The sequence below is a fragment of the Megalops cyprinoides genome, chromosome 25 (assembly GCF_013368585.1).
Source record: "Megalops cyprinoides isolate fMegCyp1 chromosome 25, fMegCyp1.pri, whole genome shotgun sequence".
NCBI lineage: Eukaryota > Metazoa > Chordata > Actinopteri > Elopiformes > Megalopidae > Megalops > Megalops cyprinoides.
The window spans coordinates 9235300-9254655 of NC_050607.1; the positions used below are offsets into that span (position 1 = coordinate 9235300).

At 47.5% G+C, this 19356-nt stretch overlaps 1 protein-coding gene across 1 annotated transcript in view; it reads left to right on the forward strand.

Moving 5' to 3' along the window:
* Positions 1-19356, forward strand: part of LOC118771945 (metabotropic glutamate receptor 8-like) — a 118762-nt gene that overhangs the window by 65513 nt on the left and 33893 nt on the right. Inside the window, exons 4-6 of the mRNA XM_036520131.1 lie at positions 14143-14278; positions 15080-15234; positions 16960-17097. Coding sequence (XP_036376024.1) covers positions 14143-14278; positions 15080-15234; positions 16960-17097 — 429 coding nt within the window. The remainder of the gene's footprint in view (positions 1-14142; positions 14279-15079; positions 15235-16959; positions 17098-19356) is intronic.

Genomic DNA, 19356 nt, shown 5'->3' on the forward strand with positions numbered 1-19356 from the left:
GTATGGTCTGAGTGCCATTAGTGTATCAGGATGGAGGTGTGAAACCTGAAGAGGAACCTCTGAGATTTTGGGATTTTTTCATATACCTGTGGAGTGCTGTCATGGACAGCCATCTTAGGTTTTTTCCAACAGAGAGTCAGTGGGCTGAAGAGCAGGCCAAAGGGGAATAAGCAGTGAGTGAGTGAGTGAATGAATGAATGAATGGATGAAAGAAAAAAATGGATGAATATTTTATGTAGTGCCTTGCTTTCCATTCAAGGATCTCAAAATGCTTTGTAGTGAAAGAGGTACAGGGGGATGGGGGACAGGGGGACGGGAGATGTGGGGGGGTGGCACTGGGTGTGGGTGTGGGGGTGTGAGTGACTCACCTCTACCCCCTCCAGTAAGTAGCACCCGCCTGGGTGAAGCGTGGCAGCCAGAGCTCTCAGCACACATCAGCCGGGATGGGAAGTGACAAATAAGCAGAACTGTGCAAGCCTGCAGGCTTTAACAGATGCACTCTTGGAAAACTCGAGGCAAAGCCTGTGGAAGAAATAAAAAAGAAAGAAAAATCCCTACTCAATGAAAACTAACATCAAATCCGAATTTTATTCATCGTAACCGTGGCAACATTTTCGCATTTTTCATAATAACCTTTTGCAATCATGTTTTCATGATCACAGCATTTGTTGGAAGCGATACAGAAATAGTATTCATTATGATGTGCTTGGCATCAGCAGGGTAGAAACACTCTGTGTGTGCTGCTGGTCGGGGGAGGGGGTGAGTGGGCTTCTGTTGAATTATATTGAGTTTAGAAATATCTAACGTGGAAACGCTCCTGGTCTCTGAACATATGGCTTTCCGAGGCATGCGAATTTCCATAAATTAAGGAGCACGTGCTTTGGGATCCGCCGAGCCATTAGCGGACCGGTGCAGTTTGTCACTTCATCACATTTATTAAGATAAGGGTTTATTAGGGGAATGGAATTCGCTGGAAAATCTGCTCACCTGTTAGGCAGCTTTTCCTGGTGGCTGCCTCTCTGTGGGCACTGCAGAGGGGGCTGGGTTTTTACAGGCAGTGAAGCAGGGCAGTCTTTTTCTAACTGAGAGAAGTGACTAGGCAGTTAGGTACGTGATGGCGGGGAGTGGTAGGGCAGTTAGGTAAGTAATAGGGGCCATGATAGGGCAACTATGTTAGTGACAGGGGTGAGTGGGAGGGAAGCTGCTGTAAGTTACTGGTAGGGAGCAGCCACAGGGCAGCCATGTCCTATAGGTTATGGGGGCAGTGATCGGGCAGCTATGTCAGTGATAGGGTGCAGTCATAGAGCAGCTACTGTATGTTACTGATAAGAAGAAGTCATAGGACAGCAATGTACTGTTACTGTAGGCGGTAACAGCGCAGCTATGATGTTACTGACAGGGGCAGGGATAGGGCAGCTATGTCAGTGATAGGGTGCAATTGTCTCAGTAAATATCCAGCTGTGTAAATGGATAAAATTGTAACCTATGTAAGTCGCTCTGGATAAGAGTGTCTGCTAGAGGACAGTAATGTAATGTAATGTAATGATGGTGGGTAGTGATAGTGGCAGCTATGTTGGTGTTAGTGTTAACCCAGTGGAGCAGAAAATCTTGTTGTCTTGACTGGTAGATAACCAGAATATGCTGCAATGGGTATATTTTTGATTAAAGCTTTTCGAAAGTTCGTCTATAGTTAAATGAGGACGAGAGGAGCGCGGGCGGGGGGGTGTTGCCAAGCCCCGGTAGGAGGCACGGCTGACCCTGGGGTGAGCCCTCTGAGCTCTGTGTCAGCTCCACCTCGGCCAGGAGACCCTGCATCTGTCTGCAGAAAATGAATTGCCCATTGATTATTTTCCACCAGATAAAATATCGCTTTCACTGCTTCATCTTGCCAAAGGAGGCTTTAAATCTCGATGTCAGTAGATGTTTTGGTGCCAAACTGAGATAACGTATGTGTTTTGCCAGCTGACTGTGACCGCAGACGCTCTGTAAAAGCTTGTTTGATGGCAGGACATGCCGAGCATCGGATTACAGTAGAAGGCCGAAGCCATTTTGAAATCCTACAGTCAGAAGAAGGCCACGCAGAGGATTTTATGTTCCGTAAATGCTGTGGGTAGGGCCACTGGATGCGCTGGCATGTGTGACATGGTTTACAGTGTGTGTGAGATGGTTGTGTGTGTGTGTGTGAATTTGGTGTGTGTGAGACAGTTGGGTGTTTGTGGGATGGTTGGGTGTTTGTGAAATGGTTTAGTATGTGTGCAAGATGGTTTATGACGTGCGGAATAGTTTGGTGTCTGTGTGAGGTGGTTTAGAGTGTGTGAGAGGTGGTTGGGTGCTTCATGTCAATCACAGATCCTAATCAAATCCTTATTTTGACTGAAGGTGGCGACATTACCGCATGCTCTGTCTGTGTCCCAGGAAGTATGGGCCAATAGAAGTACATGCTGGTGAGCTTGAAACTCACCCTTAACCTGCTAATTGTTCTGAGGCTGTTTTTGACGCTTTGTTTGATTAACAAGCTTGCCAAATAAAATTAGGATCAGCCAACTGCAGCCAATTGCCTTTTTACTTGATTGCATCTCATTACCTTTTCTGTGTCCCACATCTGTTTATTGTAATTGAAACTAAGGTTGAGTTATATTTAATTGTTTTGATTAGAGGACAGATGGAAATTGCTCTTTCCTTGAAACCGAGATTTCATCGCTGCAAATAAAAATTGCCTGCAAAGTGGACACGGATTGCAAGGGTAATGACACCAAATCAGACACAATTAATCTGAAAAGGAACCAGCTCCAGAGGGGTTATACCTATCCAATTTGACAAACATGTCAATAATGCAGCAATCACAGAGAAGTTCAGGACAATCAGGTGTCTCAAGGCCTGTCTGAGGTGCAGGAGTCTCTGCTGGTAGAGGGAAGACAACGTCTGGGCTTAAAGATGGCACAGAACCAAGTCTGTGGAATGTATGTGCATCTGCGTGTCTATGTATGTGTGTCTGTGTGTGCGTATGTGTATATGTGTGTGAATGTTTGGTTATGTGTGTGTGTGTGTGTGTGTGTGTGAATGTTTGGTTATGTGTGTGTGTGTGTGTGTGTGTGTGTGTGTGTGTGTGTGTATATGTGTGTATGCATGTGTGTGTGCACGCCCACGCACTTGCATGCATGTACACCCCTCATGCCCAGAGGAGGAAGCAAATGTCACCCAACAAGCACAGAAAAGTCCCACCATTTCAAATATAGCATGCTTGTTGTCCACTCTTATGAAATATGTACGGTAGTGCTGAATTTTTTATACGCCATTGCGTCTGTTTATTATTTCATAACTGCAGTAATGAAGCTGCAAAGGGGGGCACCTCCCTTTCGTAAATAAGGTATCCATCTCATAACGCTGCAGCAGGCAGTCAGGGTAAATGCTACAGTGTGGAATGATAAGCGAAACATCAGAATGGCCTCTCCAGGACTGATGATAAGACCGAAACCTTACAGAAAAGTGTCGCAGCACAACAGCTATAAGTGGGTATGGTGCTAATAATCGTACTTAGGAGTACTGGCTTCCTTTTTGCATGTCCGACAGGCGCAGTGGCGGTACTGAGTAGCGCAGTAATCGGTAAAAACGTGCAAAGGCATTGTGGGATGTCTCCAGGCAGTGTGGATCCTCCAGATGAATTTCCGCTCCTAGGTCTGCTGAAATATTCAGCGTGCGGCTGCAAAGTTATGAGAATATCCATCTTGTGTATATATGGGCGCGAGTCAGTTGGTGGGGTACAGTAGTGCACATGGGGGAAATTGCGGGCTGAAAACGCTGGATCTCGGCCGCCCTTTCCGCCAGGTTGTCATCAGTTGGAAACCGCTCTGGGCGTGAGGGTTGTTGCCATGGTGGTGTGGCAATAAAGCTTTCCCTGTTTGAATGTGAACTTTCCACATTATTAATGGAGCCCTCAGGGTAAAATATGGTTGTGATATTCTGCCATAATCATAACTGAAAGGAAGATGGGTGAAGTGTGGTGGGTGCCCATGACACGACTCTTTGCAATAAGGCTTGTGATGTATTTACAATGTTTAAGGGAACATTATACTGCACTCTCCTGAAGATATCTGATAACTTACAGAAGAGAAATTCCTGTTGCTGACAGACTATTTCCATGTTTAAGAACCTTGTAAATGTTTGATTTATCTTTTGCTCAGATTTGATTTTTACATGTTTAGGGCATCAGTTATGCATATAGAGTCAGTTACTACACAGCATGTTACCCACGAGTCAAAACAACATGAGTGTACACTGGGTTAATCAAAACTGCTGTCAGAACATAAGAGACTGAATTCTTTGCAAATATGCAGTTATGGTTGTGTATTGTGCCGGACTGACAGTAGCATGTGTTTATTCAGGAGTCTCTCCTTGGGTATGTGTAAATGTGTGTCTGTGAGTGTGTGAGCATGCATGTTTTTGTATATGTGTGTCTGTGAGTGTGTGTGTGCATGTCTGTGTCTGTATGTGTGCATGTGTGTGCGTGTGTGTGTGTGTGTGTGTGTGTGCGTGCGTGTGTGTTTGCGTGTGTGTGTATGTGTGTGTGCGTGTGTGCGTGTGTGTGTGTGTGTGTGTGTGTGTGTGTGTGTGTGTGTGTGTGTGTGTGTGTGCGTGCGTGCGTGTGAATGTGTGCTTGTGTGTACATGTATCTGTTCTTTGCTGACAGCTTTAATCAGCTTCAGGCTGTGAGATTGGTATCAGACAGCACTGGCTTGTGATAGAGGACTGTGAAATGGGGGACGTGATGTATTTTAAGAGCTGTTTGATTCAAAAGAGGAGCGCGATCTGTCCCATCAAAGACAATAACACTTAAACACTGGCAGTGCAATTTGGCATTTAGGAAGCAAGAGTTGTGCGGTGCAGAATACAAATGAACACAGAAAATGTAGTAAGTCTCTCCGTCCCTAGCAAATACCCAACTGCATAAATGGACAATCCGTAAATCGTAGGCTGTTTAGGTTCCCTTGGATACAGACATCTCCTAAGCAAATAGGTATCAAACCTCATGAACTAACTAATGGAACGCAGAGCCGGGCATAATGGCCATTAGCGTTAGCGCGTTCTGCTATTCTCCACAGAGCACATAATCACTCGAACCGCTTTTCTGCACCTTGTGGAAAAGAAGAAAATTCCTCTTATTAAATGTCTTTTTTGGGGGGGCTGAAATGAGGACAAGGATTGAAACCGCATGGAGAGGGGGCCTGTCAGAGTGTGAGTGTTTCGACGGGGGGGGGGGGGGGGGGGGGGTGTGGTGGGGATCTCTGTAGTGACAGATGGAATCAGCCCAGCTTTGCTCTGAAGGCACCTTGGCCCGCTTTCTGACGTTAAATCGATAGTTTACACCACCAATGTCATTTCACATGTGCACATGATTAAAACCTGAAATTTAATTTAGCTTTAACATTTCAAAAACGACTCACAAAAAAATAGTTTTGGAGAATGTGCCAAGCACAGATCAATTCGGTGGCCCTTACAATGCTAGGTTTGAAATCCAAGAGATGTCCAACCAAACACTTTCTCACAGAATCACCTGTAGGCATCCTTTGTAGCATTGGCTGGAGCCAACAGGAAAAGGCTTTTGTTGTGACTGGTGTTGACTTTTGCAGTGAATACAAACCTTTGACCTAGCCTGATGTTTAACATTGTTTCGCTGAAGGAACTGCTCACATCAGATCTGTGGGACACCTGTTCCTGTTTGGGGGGAGATCTGTGTCCTTTCCAAACACTGCTGCTGAGTACAGAATAAATTCTCTCGCTGTTATATCATCTGCTGCACACGCCATTGTTTCACAGGACCCAATGTGCTGTCTGTGTTTGTAGTTAAGCATTTTAAATGGCTCAATAATTTATAAGTAATGAGTGCCACCCGGCAGAGACATAGGACTACAGAGGAGAGATGATTACTTTCTGAGATTTCTCTCCAGGCTGAAAGAGAGAGAGAGCGAGAGAGAGAGAGAGAGAGAGAGAGAGAGAAGTGTGTGTGTGTGTGTGTGTGTGTGTGTGTGTGTGTGTGTGTGTGTGTGTGTGCGCGCGCGTCAGAGAGAGAGAGGGAAAGAGGAAAGAGACAGACAGGAAGAAAGTGGGGAGAGAGGGAGAGGCTTGAGGGAATGAGAGAGAGGGAGAGAAAGCGTGTGTACATGAGGGAGTGAGACAGAGAAGAAAGAGGGAAAGAGACAGTCACCTCTTCAGCTATAAAACTCCTCCTCTATCCACCTAATGCAGTTATCAGCACTCATGTTTACAGTGTGCATATTCAGCTTTGAGCCACGTGGAGAATAACCCCAAATCCAGCCGTGGAGAGTCCAGGGCCCCCACCCCGGACAGGAAGCTGCAGAGCAGAGGGTCCAGAGGCGCTCGGTGGAAGCCCCGTCCTGCCTGATGACTGAAAAATAAACATGATGGCAGGCCAATAATGTCCATTTCATCTCGGCAAAAACAGCTGTTTATCCCTCCCCAAACCCCCTGCCTGTCTCTCAGGGTTTAGCGACACAGTAATCCTATGGTACAGAGACTATAAAATTAACAGCGATCAAAACTCTTTCCCTTAATGAGAGTCGGAGCTAGCAACCATTTCCATGGAGAAAACCTGGCACTCACCTTCTCTGCAACACCCTCCCAGTTTCTTCAATCTAAAAGGAGTGGGGCTCCTCCAAGGGTGCGTGGTGGGGGGCGTAACCCTTCGGTTCAGTCCCGGTTCAGTCCCCCCCCCCACTTGCATTGGAGGAGCCCCACTCTGCCACTGGCAAGAGAGCAAAGCCTCCCTCTTATCTCTGTGTACCTTTTTTCCACATGCAAGCAGCGAGCCAGTACATCTCAGCCACTTCACTTTCCTTCTCACCAAACGTCTGGAGTCGCTAAACCCCTCCGCCCGGCTGCCACGACGACGCGGGCTCTGAAAGGGCTCTAATCCTTTCCGAAACCCGGCAGCGCCGCGCCGAATGTGTATCTGTCGATATGCTAAGTTGGCAAACGGCGAGGACATTCGTTCTGAGGGTGACACTGGCTGTGGAGAGGCGTTGTTGGGGGGAGGGTGGGGGTTGGTAAGGCCCCGCTGTGGATGAAGTGCCACTCGCGCCGGTTTGAGAGGTTGGACGTGAGTGTGTGGAGGCTGAAGTGCGGTCCTGGCAGGGACTGGTACGTGCGTGCGTGTGTGTGTGTATGTGTGTGTCTCGCGGGTGACGCTGGGGCAGGAGGCCATACACTGAGAGGCTGATCAGACAGTGAGAGAAGGAAAGAGAGAGAGAGAGAGAGAGGATGAGAGAGAGACAGAGAGAGAGAGAAGGAAAGGGAGAGGGGGGGGGAGTGAGCGCCGAGACCTCGTATTACACTGGACGACGCAGGTCAAGGGCACGCACCCAGAGAAAACAAAACAAAACTGAAAATAAGACCGGCTTGCAGCATGTCTCTCCTCATAACAGAGCATAGTAGAGAGAGCTCCATGTACCGCAAAGGACCTTTTGATTTAGGAACTCTGATATGTGCACTTAGTATTGATACCATAGAAACCCTGCACGCACAACCATAACAAAGCCATAGAAATGCTGAATTTATCACACCTGCGGACCCGACAGGTCTGTGCACACTGTGTACTCATACACACACTGTTCTTGGAAAGTGCTGTGTGTTTGTGCCTTAGAAAAGCCTTTAATGATAGCAGCAGAGATACATCAGAGAAGGTCTCCCAGAGTCATGCGCACCCACACAGTGTATGTGGGTTTTGTATCCATCCATTCATTTATTTAACACATTGCCGTATGTTGGCTCATGCGCAGAGCACTCAGTATGCAGCACAAGAACAGGACCGATTGCAGACTGCTGGTAACCAAGTAAGTGCACCAGCAGCTCTGATTCACAAATGCAGACTAATACATGAAAGGCCTGTATGAAGGGCAGCGTCCTGGTAATTCCCGCTTGGTTCCCTATGCTGTGCTGGGGCAGGCTGAGCTCTCAGCTCCACGGCAGGAGGGACGCGCAGCATATGCGCTCTGTCCTCGGGTTGCAGCCTCTGTGCCGGTGCTGCCACGGGAGCCAGTGTCAAAGCCATTAGAGGCTGGTGCTCTGACATGGTGGCGGCAAGCCAGTGAGGACGCAGGAAGTGACATCAGAGAGGCAGCCCTGTCTGAGACACACACACACACGCATGCAGATACACACACACGCACACACACACGCGCAGATAGACATACACGCACACAGACACACACATACATACACACAAACACACACACACACACACACACACACAGGCAGCGGGGTGTTGGGGGGTGTGTGAAATAGCCAGCACTCGGGTGTGAAGCACAGGTGAGACGTCCTAAAGCCGAAGCGCAGTCTCACCCAGCGCTGAACCCCCCTCCTCCTATCATCTCTCTGCCTTTTTCTGACAGCGGGTAATTTCTCCCCGTGTCTCTCTCTCCCTTTCTTCTGAAAGCGCGCTCTGCAGGGTACGGCCTGGGATGGAAGCTGCAGAGTGCACCTTCTCTCCGGGATCCGAGCAAGATGTTGTCGTCTCCGATTTGTCGCGCCGTGCAGAGATTGGCGGCGAATCGCTGATATTTCAATCAGTGTGACGCCGCTGGCCCGGCTCTCTCCTGACCTTGTCACGCCTCAGCATTCCCACAATGCACCCTGCCTGTGTCTCCAGATTAAAGGCAGGTTCTCCGTCCACCACGGCATCAGATAAGCGCCTTGCAATTGGAGTTTTAAACTGGAACTATCAAAGCTGCGTAGCGCCCCACCCCCATCCGCCCCACACCCCCACCCCACCATTCTCAATCTATTACTGCGGTAAAGTTTTCTGCCCGGAGTGAACCTGCGATCTCATTTGTGTGCAAATAGAAAAACGCTCAGAAAAAGGGGGAAAAAGGTTGAGTGCCTTGGAAATGCCCATATATCAGCCCGTGTGATGTTCAGATGTGTGAAGGTGAGAAATCGCAAACAAGGCTGTGAATAGAAGGGGAAGCTGACAGCGCTGACAGCAGCGCTTACATATTCATGGACAAAGTCTTCAGAGCGCCGCAACCACACAGAGGGAGGCTGGCAACCAGCAAGTTTTGAGTTTAGCGGCGTCATAAAAAGAGTTTTTCCTGCCCGTTTCATGCTCCGCACGTACGGCTCCGAGGGGAGAATTCTGCCTCCTACGAGCTGGGCCTTTCGGGAAAGTTAATGGAGACAGATTACGTTGCGAGGCTCCCGTGCTTGCCATGTGGAAAGGATGAAGGTTCAGCTGCCGCTCGCGTGGCTGTCCCTCTCTTTGGGACGCGCCACGTCGGCAGAGCGGGCTCGCCCGGCCGGGAATGAGACACCGTGGGATCCGCTTTCTCGACGCGGCCTGAAATCCGAGAGTGTTTGGGCTGCGCGGAGCGTCCACCTCTGATGTGTCCTATATCACCACTGAAAAGTTTCTCCCACAGTAATGTCTGTAAACAAAACTCACTGACATCAGCTCCTTAAACCGTGTACACTGTACTGCTGTACAGTCCTCTGTGCAATGGTGGTAGTAATGAACGCATTATGCATGTACAAATACATACATACTTACATATACACACATATACACACACACACACACACACACACACACACACACACACACAAAACGATATTCATCACTTTTTTAAATATATATATAAACACACCTTAGTGGATTCAGATGCACTGCTACTCAATATTCAGTCATCGCCTTTACTTCTCAGATGCCCTGTTTTCAGTTTGTGGTGTGAAATGCATATTGCCGCTGGACTGTTACACTGAAGTAAGACAGAATCTGCGGAGCAGAGGCTCCATGTTCAAGTGAGCCCCTCGCTCCGTTTCTAGCCCCCCCCAAACCTGCCAAGGCCTTCAGTTCAAAGGCATTCACTTTTTGAAATGTGAATTGCTCTCTGGCTGGAGAGATAACTGCATGCCTGTTTTGTTACTCTTCCGATTTATGTGTGCTGTGCACCTTTGTGCCAGTTGGCAAAGGGCTGTTACAAATACACAAAGTTGTAATCACTTCCCACTTAAACTGCCAGGCTCTGTTAAAGTGGCACCTACTGAATTCAGTGTTGGTGCGCGAAGCCTCGCTAATCCTGTCAGTTTATTTGGTGAAATATCATCCCAGCTCTTTGGCCGCATTGTACCGTTTCACAGGGCACAGCAAGTGCCACCCTTGCTTTGCTTTGTTATAAAGTCTGCAAAGAGCCCAAGTGCCATCATGAGCTGATCCTCTGCCAGGCACTGCGTCCGTATCACTCTCATCTCACTAGAAACGACAGACCGCAATGGTCGTGAATGGTTTCTTTCTCAGTAATCTCGTCCAATCACCAACGTTTCCCTGCTTTGTTTGCGTTGCTGAATTTCAGCTGTGCTTATCTGGCCTAGCCACTGAACAGAGCCGCAGACGCTGGCGCTTAAAGCTGGAGGCGTAAGTGTGGCAAATGTACAGCCGCCGCACAGCAAGGCTCTGCCGGTCTCTGGCAGGTAAAGGTGCGTGCGAAAGCTTGGCGATCCGCAACACCGCCGGTGTTCTGCATCTCTGTTTCTAGGGCGGAGCGGCTCTATCCCCTAGCTGACACACAACATCCTTTTAACACGGGCGTGAAGTCACGGAGGGGCGCTCAACACTGCGGCAGTGTGGTGGGAGAATTGCATGCAGGCCGCGCGCTCCGGCTCTCTGCTCATTTCTGAGTGTGGATTTGCAGTATTCACTAGGGGGTAGATTTGCATTTTTTTTTTTTTTTTTATCAAAGAGCCCATGCAAGTGATTTTATTGCACTTCGGTGCATGTGACACTCTGAGAGGCAGGGAGAATTTGTGTGAGATCTGTGCAGTAAAGAAAACAGTCAGACTCATTCTCACAGATATTCATCACAGAAGGAAAGGTGTGAAACTACCAAAACTTGGGGGAAAATGGCCTCTTTCTCTCTCTGCGATATTACACTAAGCATTGTGGCTGTGACCTGCTTTCAACATCACCACCCCCCTCCCCTAACAATACGCACGCACGCACGCGCACGCGCACGCACACGCACGCACGCACGCACGCACGCACGCACACACACACACACACACACACACACACACACACACACACACACACACACACACACACACACACACACACACACACACACCTACCTGATACTCTTATTGGGTTTCTGCAGTAGTGAGAAGCATTGATCAGAAATATTGATGACATCTCACGTTTGAACAGAGGTCAAACAGGCCAGGCACATTATCCTCTGTTCAGAGTCCTGTGCCCAGGATTCTAGCAGCTCCTCCTGTGTGTGTGTGTGTGTGTGTGTGTGTGTGTGTGTGTGTGTGTGTGTGTGTGTCGTGCTTCCCAGACTACAGCAGATATAGAACAGAGCTGCTGATGTTTGCAATAATTCCAGGATTCATTTTTTAAGAAAGAAACACATTATGAAAAAATGTCCTGCACAGCTGAGCCCACTTTCAGAAAAAAAATGTGTTTGTAGTAGAGCTCCTGGTTCTTCAGGGGCTAAACTGATCCTTCCACAGCAATTAAATGCTAACAGTGAATGTGGGGCGGGAGTACAGTAAGGTACCTCTTTGTTTTAGGCCCACACCTAACCACTGCACACCACTTCAAAGCAATGCGCTTTGCACCTGAGGCATGTTGTTAGTTGTAGCATGGCAATAACCTTTTATCTTTGCTAAAAAGTATTTGGGTCTTTAGTGCAGCGCTAATGATGTTTAGCGGTGCATGCTAGGTAGACACCACTATGCCGCTCAGAAGGTTTAGGGATATTTCATGGTTTTGTGTGTTTAATTTGTGTTTATTTAATTTAATGTGTTTTTTTTTTGTTGTGGTCATGCAGCGTGTCTGCTGGTAGCTTCTACAGTGTGTTAATGTGTTTTTATGTGTTTATTTCTACATATATTTCTTTAAATCTAATTTCGTGCTGGGAATCTCAGAACCTTTTGCTGTTTTAAAAGAAACAGAATGGACCCACTCATGTAAATTTTCCATTTCATCCCTTTAGAAATAAATTACCTTCCCTGCTGTCTTCATGCTGTTCGTTTACCATGTGCTTCTCAATGGCAGCCATTGGTTAGGTACAGTAATTTATGTTTCATTAGGCTGATAATTAAATGATAAAAAATATTTAATGGACTAATTAAGGTAAGAGCACTCCAGCCCTTTATGCTGATCTTAACTGAAACTGGCTGATTCATTTAATAAGGATGTAGGACACCGTGCGGAATGAGGGCTAAAAATTACTCTCCTTAATTCAATTCCTGCTTTTACATGATGGCCTAATGCCGTGAGCTCCAGCTACCTCTGTAAGGGACGGAGGAGAGGTAGCAGTGGGCTTGCCACCTTCTGCAAATTACCTTTATACATCTCACATGAAGAACATTAAGGAAATATTAAATAGCGACATTCTTTTTGGTATTCAGACAGCATTGTTGGCTTGTGAGTCAGTATTTGCGTGTACCTTTTGTGATGCAAATAAATGCCATATTGGAGAGACAAAAATGTTGACTTTTTTTGGACACGCTATGTCTGTAGACTGTGCACTTATTCTGTATTCCACCAGGTGGCACTAAACTAAAAGAACCTACTGATTTTTAGATAACAGCCCAATGCTCACCATGATATTTTTCTTAACAGCGACCATTAACAAAAATGAAAACAGGCTCTGCTTTGAAAACAACAACAAACTATTAATATTAATAGAAAAAAAATTCAATTTAGTGATCAGCAAGGCATTTATTGTATCATTTACTTTGTTGCTTGTTTAACAAATCCCGTGCAAACCAGCAGCAATTACATTCACATCATGTTCGCTTGGCCGAACTGGTCTTTATGTTTCATTTGCAGAAAGGTTACTGATGGCAGTGCTTTAGCAAAACGACAATGCAATATAACATCTACTGTAATCGCGGCCATGGCGATAAAAACAACAATTAATATGGAATTACAGTCAGGAAGAGGCATGTAGGATTTTGGTAGATTGACGAGAGGAGATCTTGAGAGCATAATTGCTAGTTGTCTCTGAGACAGTGGTGTTTAAAGATTACCCTCCTGATAAAGTGCAGTAATATAAAAATATGAAGATCGCGTTTCTCTTCATCAAACGGATTGAAACAAGGAAAGATTGGATTTGGGAGTGAGATCATAATTTATGTCATAACGGAACATTAATAATGTAATAGAGTGCTTTGAAAATGAAGGCAAGCTATTATGTCTCATATTAAATATGTAAGGCCATTCTTTTAGGCCTAATATGGCTTATCAAATCGTGTTTATTTAAATTCTCCATGACACGCCGGAGTTATTTCACGCAAAATTAATGAACAAATGTGCTCAAAAGTGTTCTTAAAACAGTGCTGTTGCAAGGAAATAACACTGCCTTGTTACAATTAGACCCATCGTGTCATTCTGAGGCCTGTGAGCCATCAATCACATTAAAGACCCATAATTTGTAATAGCTCTCAGCTCTGAAGTATGAAATCAGGCAAGTGTTTCTTTTTTCATCTGTTACATAATATTGTGTGTTTTGTAGTCAGTGTGATTAATGAGAAATGATTGAGGAACAATAAATTAACTCTTGATTATGTTGTTTGATGTTAAGGACAAAATGCATTGCAGTCCATTCGTATAGGACTATAGATGATGGAGAGGCTGGAAGGCAAAGGGTAGAGGCAGAGAGATAAGTGCATGAGCACATTTCAGAGGTTACAGGAATCCCAGCACCTTAGGCAAAGATGTGATCACATCGTGTTTTAATCACAACAGAGAAGAATGACTGCTCTGTGCAGGGGCTGCTCATCTGTATTCCCCCGGCGTCCTAATTTAGAGTCAGTGTGTAATGATCTCTCTCTCCTCCCTCCGTCTCCCTCCCTCTCTCTTTCTCTCTTCTGCTCCCTTTCTCCCTCCCCCTCTCTCCCGTTCCTTCTCTCCCTGCCCTCCTTCCTCTCTCTGTCCCCCTCTCTCCCCTTCTTCCCCTCTCTGTGTCCTCCTCTTCTTCCCTCTCTCCCTTTCCTTCTCTCCATCTCTCCCTTTGTCCCTGTCCTAACTCCCTCTCTCCTTCCCTTTGTTTTCCTCTTCCTGTCTTTCCTCCCTCCCTCCTCCTCTCCTTCTCTCTCTCCCTCCCTCTCTCTGTGGCTCCACAGGTGGGGTGTGCATAGCTCAGTCACTGAAGATCCCCCGGGAGCCCAAGCCGGGAGAGTTTGACAAGATAATCTTGCGGCTCCTGGAGACCTCCAACGCCCGCGCTGTGATCATGTTCGCAAACGAAGACGACATCAGGTGCGCGACTCTCGAGCAGACCAATCGCTCGGCTGCATCCAGATGGCATTAAGTCAAGAGGCAGACTCCTAATTCCCTCTTATCAGCCGAACTACACGCGCTGCTTGGTGCGGCTGCTGATAAGAGCTTAGCAACTAGCCCTGGGACATTTGGTGAGAGTCTCTTATTCCACACAGCTCCTCTCGACGCGTATTATTCATGTATCTGTTATTGCTTTAATTACAATTTCCACTTTTAAATGGTGGATTGCCAATTCCGGAGAAGTTCAAACAGAGCCCGCATCCAGAATGAGGGTTTCTTTTTTATAAACATGAGAGCCGGAAGAAGGCCAGATAAAATAGCATCAAACTTTAGGCTTCCTGACTCTGAAGGGAAAGGAATGGCCTCATTTTTCCTTTTATTCGGCTGAATTGAGAGGTTCTGACGCTCTCATGCACTTCTGCCCGGCCGCTTACATAAGCCACTTCCAGAGGGAGAGGTCGTGTTTCGGACCAGGGACTGGGGGCGCGTTGGAAGAGATGAGGTCTGGCTGGGCTTGATATGCAGCAATGAGGAGAGAGGAAAGAGAGAAGTGTCTTAGCGAAGGGGGGGGGGGGGGGGGGGGTTCTCTGTCTTATACAGTAGTTGTCAGAGTGTGAGTGTGTGTGTGTGTGTATTTGTGTGTGTGTGTTTGGGGTGTGACTGGGTGACGTCTGATGTCTATCTCTCACTGTGAACGGGGTGGTGGGCGTGTCTCCTGCTGTGGGCTGGGTGCTGGGCGTGTCTCTCCTGCACTGAGATGTGGCATCTCCCGTCCCGCAGGCGAATCCTGGGCGCTGCCAAGCGGAACAATCAGACGGGTCACTTCCTGTGGGTGGGGTCAGACAGCTGGGGCTCCAAGATCTCCCCTGTGATCCAGCAGGAGAGGGTGGCAGAGGGAGCTGTGACAATCCTTCCAAAACGGGCCTCTGTGGACGGTAAGGGAGGATCCCTGGGGGGGAGGGGGGTGCGGGAGCAGGGGAGGGGGGTGCGGGCAGGAGTCTGCAATGTGCCTCCAGTAGTGTACTGGGGTGTCCACTGTGCCAGTCAGAGATTGGATGAGACTATGAGAACCCAGAGCGATGCTTTGGCTGGTAGACGTTTATCTTCCCTGCTCGAGGGCACGAAAAAGACCAAATACAACAACCAAACAACCAAAACAAGAGAAGAAATTTATCTTACAAGTTCTTCTCAAAACCACATCCAGCTCAGTGGCATTTCATTCTCACACACCACCTCCAAAAAGCCCCAGCCCCTTTGGGATAGGCCTAATGAAGGCAACAAGCCACACCTGATCAGTAGTCAGCCTCAGGTGCACCGGTGCCTGTCTTTGAGGCCGGTGCTGTCCCAGGTTGCCTTCTAGGCTGTGGGAGAGTGCTAAAAGGGCCGACAGCAGTCCAGGAAAAGCATAAGGAGCCCTCTATTCTCCCGCTTTACCCCTCTTAGCACCACGCTGCCCCAGTGCTCTGTGTCTGAGGAGATGGGTGTGGAGGTTACCTTTCAGAAACACTGCTGTGTTGATTTTAATTCTGAGACGGAGGTAAGGGGGCTTGGTTTGTGAAAAAGGGGTCGCCAGGTTTGAAGTGGGGTGCCGCTCCTGCCTCGAGGGTTATCGAAATTCGATGAAGAGCGACCGCAGCGTTTGGCACCAGCCGGCGGCAACCTCACAGTCCCCCCTCATCCATATTTGAATAACCCGGCTTAACCCGAGCAGAAACGTGAGGCGTGGCCAGTTCGGGTCACGCCAGAGGGGGGTGCGTGCCGTGCAGGTAAAAGCCGGCAGGTGAGGTTGCCGCTCTGCACGGGCAGGAGTGCTGCTGCAGGCCTGATTGGTATTCACAGATGCAGAGTGGAGCAGCCCGCGATGCTCTTAACCTCCCCCACCCAGCAGGTTAACACATCAGAGCTGAGCAGCACGGACCGCAAACCAGAGACGCGTCTTTGAACAGCCCCCCTCCCCCCGCCCCATTACCCCTACCCTGCAAGGTTGGGGCGAGGAATATTTCTTCAATTATACAAACCCAGGGCAGCTCTTTGAAAAAAATTATTAGTGGCTTACAGTTGTAGTTTACCAAGGATTGCTACCTTGAGGAGGATGATCATTTTAAGAGTTAAAAAGTAATAAAGGAATAAAGGAATAAAGTATAAAAGATGAGCCATTTGAATATGACTCCCCCCGTCTGTCTTTTTAACACCCTAACCTTTGAGGTGTTGTATATGTAAATATATGCACATACTTACTTTGCTTTTTCCTTTCCTTTTATTGCTTCCTTTCTGTTACTGTTGTCTGTGTTCACACTTCATCCAGTAAGATTTGAAATTTGTTTTTCCGTGTCTTGATTTTTCAAACTGCTTCCGACTTGTCAGTGCAATAATTGAAAAACGTAGCCACGATATTTTTCACCCTGTGCTCTAATTGAGCTGTGAGTGACAAAAACATAATTACAAGAATTCTGAAGGAAATGCGCTCCAGGGAAAAGTGTGTATTCGTGTGCACGAGTCAGTGGCCCATACAAAGCCGATGTCAAATGTCAAAGTCGCCCAGCTAGACAATTTCCCTAGGTTTGCGCTCTCTGCAGATCCACCCCAGGGCCCTGTGAGTGGAAGCGATAAGGGTAGGAGATGTAGAAGTGAAAGGTTTTCGCTCTCCTCTCTCCCCGCAGCCTTTGACAGGTACTTCCGGAGCCGGTCCCTCTCCAACAACAGGCGGAACGTGTGGTTCGCCGAGTTCTGGGAGGAGAACTTCGGCTGCAAGCTGGGATCTCACGGCAAGCGCCCCGGCAGCCCCAAGAAGTGCACAGGTAACGTTCCCGCTGACACGGGACGTCGAGCGAGCGCCACATGTGCTGTCAGATTGCACATCAGCACCTCCCAACGTTTGAAATCCCGTTCCAGCTCCCCCGAGCAGTTTCTGCCCCGCACGCGCCCGGGTTTCGACACGCTCACACCTGGTTTCGCGCTGATCGCAGACGGCCGGGTGACATTTGGACGGCGTTTGGTGTCTGAATCCGTCAGGGCTCCCTGCTTACATCAGCGGAAAGGTCCCGCTTAATGAGCAGAGGGGACTGATGTGGCCTGAGGGGGAGCTGAGTGAGTGTGTGAAATGAGCACGGCGGCGTGAGGCTTTCTGTCGGTACCCATGATGCTTCAGCCTGACTCACACGCAGTGACGGCTGTCTCTGGGCGGCAAGGAGAGGCCAGGCAGACTGGTCAGCTTTTCACAGTCTGCTGAGTGGGCAGATTCAGGCTACGCATCCAGATACCCAACTCTGAGACAGACAGTAGAATAGTGCACGTCCATGAGCCGGGAATGGTTTGGTTTGAACGGAAAGCTGCATGGCTTGTATGAATCCAAGAGGAGTGTTCCATATCTGTGGAAAGGCATGATCCATAATTAGGAAGGATCTGAATTGTTATAGATAATTCCTATTTATCATCTTGTTTGGTCATTTTACTGTTTGATAAACCTAACATACCTAATAGTTACTCAGGCCTGATCTCTGATTACCTGTGTTTCATCTTGCAGACATGAATTAAATGGCACATGATATTAAAGCTTCAGTTGAAGTTTGCTGAAAAAAGAGACAAATATTTGAAAAAGAACCTCTGGGAAAATGTTTTGTTGGATGCACACACACACACCGTGACCTGATTTCTTAGTGTCTTATGAGGGCTTATATTGTGAAACGGGACATTTGTGCAGGGGGAAGTTAACATGGTCAAATGAATGTGGTTTTTGGGGACACAGGACATCTCAGACAGCGATAAAGACTGTGTACACAAAATCAACAAAGAGATTCTGCTAAATGGCAAAAATGTAAAAGCAAATCAATTGTTTTTAGTGTTCCAATAAATACCCTGCATTTCTGTGTTCTAGATTATACCTAGCTGTTTCAGTGTTCCAGAATAAACCCAGGCAGAAGAGTTTGTGAGTCAGGAAAGAATAGCACTGCCAGAGCAGGACTGTGAATGTTTATGCTTAATGTATCACTCTGCAGCTTCCCTGACAGGAAGACCATGTCTTCGTATGTACACTTTCTGTACCCCCAGAGGAGGGCCAAGTCATCACACGCTCTATACCTACAGGCCTAGAGAGAATTCTTTTAAAATGTTAAGGGGCAGAAACCGGTGAAGCTTCACTCACTATACTGTAATACCTTGGTAAACTGAGCATCTAAAACCAGCCTTTTCAACCACAGCACTGAAAATTTCCCTATAAAAATAATAGATTTTGGCACAGTAAATGTTGGAGATGATGTGGGAGCTTTGAATCTAGTATACTGTATCTCGTAACATGATGGGGTACAGAATGAGGGTCCTTAATGTGTGAGATGGTTTGCATAGCTGTTTGAAAGTAGGTATGATGCTGATTTAAACTGTAAATACTGAAAGAAACATTAGCAGGAGACTCTTCAGAAGGAAGCGCTGTAGGCAAAAACAGCCATATTCTCGCTCCAGATCCTTTCTATCCCCAAAAGTGATCCAGAGCTAACTTAGCCCAGGCTTATCTTACGCCCAAATATTATGGGAAGAAATACTGAGACAGATCTAGGGTTACTGCTTGGGGGTAGATTCTGTCTACATTCATAAACTCAGAGTATTTATGGTGAGGAAGGATACAGAGACAAACCATATTATCAATGTTTATCAGTACAGTGTGTAAGAGTGTGTCTCTCTGTGTTTATAGGGACAGTCAGTGAAAGTGTGTCTCAGAGTGTTCATGGGGACAGTGTGTCGCAGTGTGTTTAGGGGCACAGTGTGTAGGAGTGTGTCTCTGTGAGTTTATGGGGACGGTGTGTAGGAGTGTGTTTATGGGAACAGCGTGTAGGATTGTGTCTCACTGTGTTTAGGGGCAGTGTGTCTCAGTGTGCTTATGGACACAGCGGATATCCGTGTGTTTCGCAGAGGGTAGATGGTGAGGCAGGGATGACCCTGGTTTTAAGCTAAAGTGATGGTTGCCGTTTCGGCGCTGTGATTTGACATGCCGAGGATAATTACAGACCCGCGGCTGCCGCGCAGCCAGGAGCGCTTCTCCACCACCCCCACGCCGTACCCGCGCC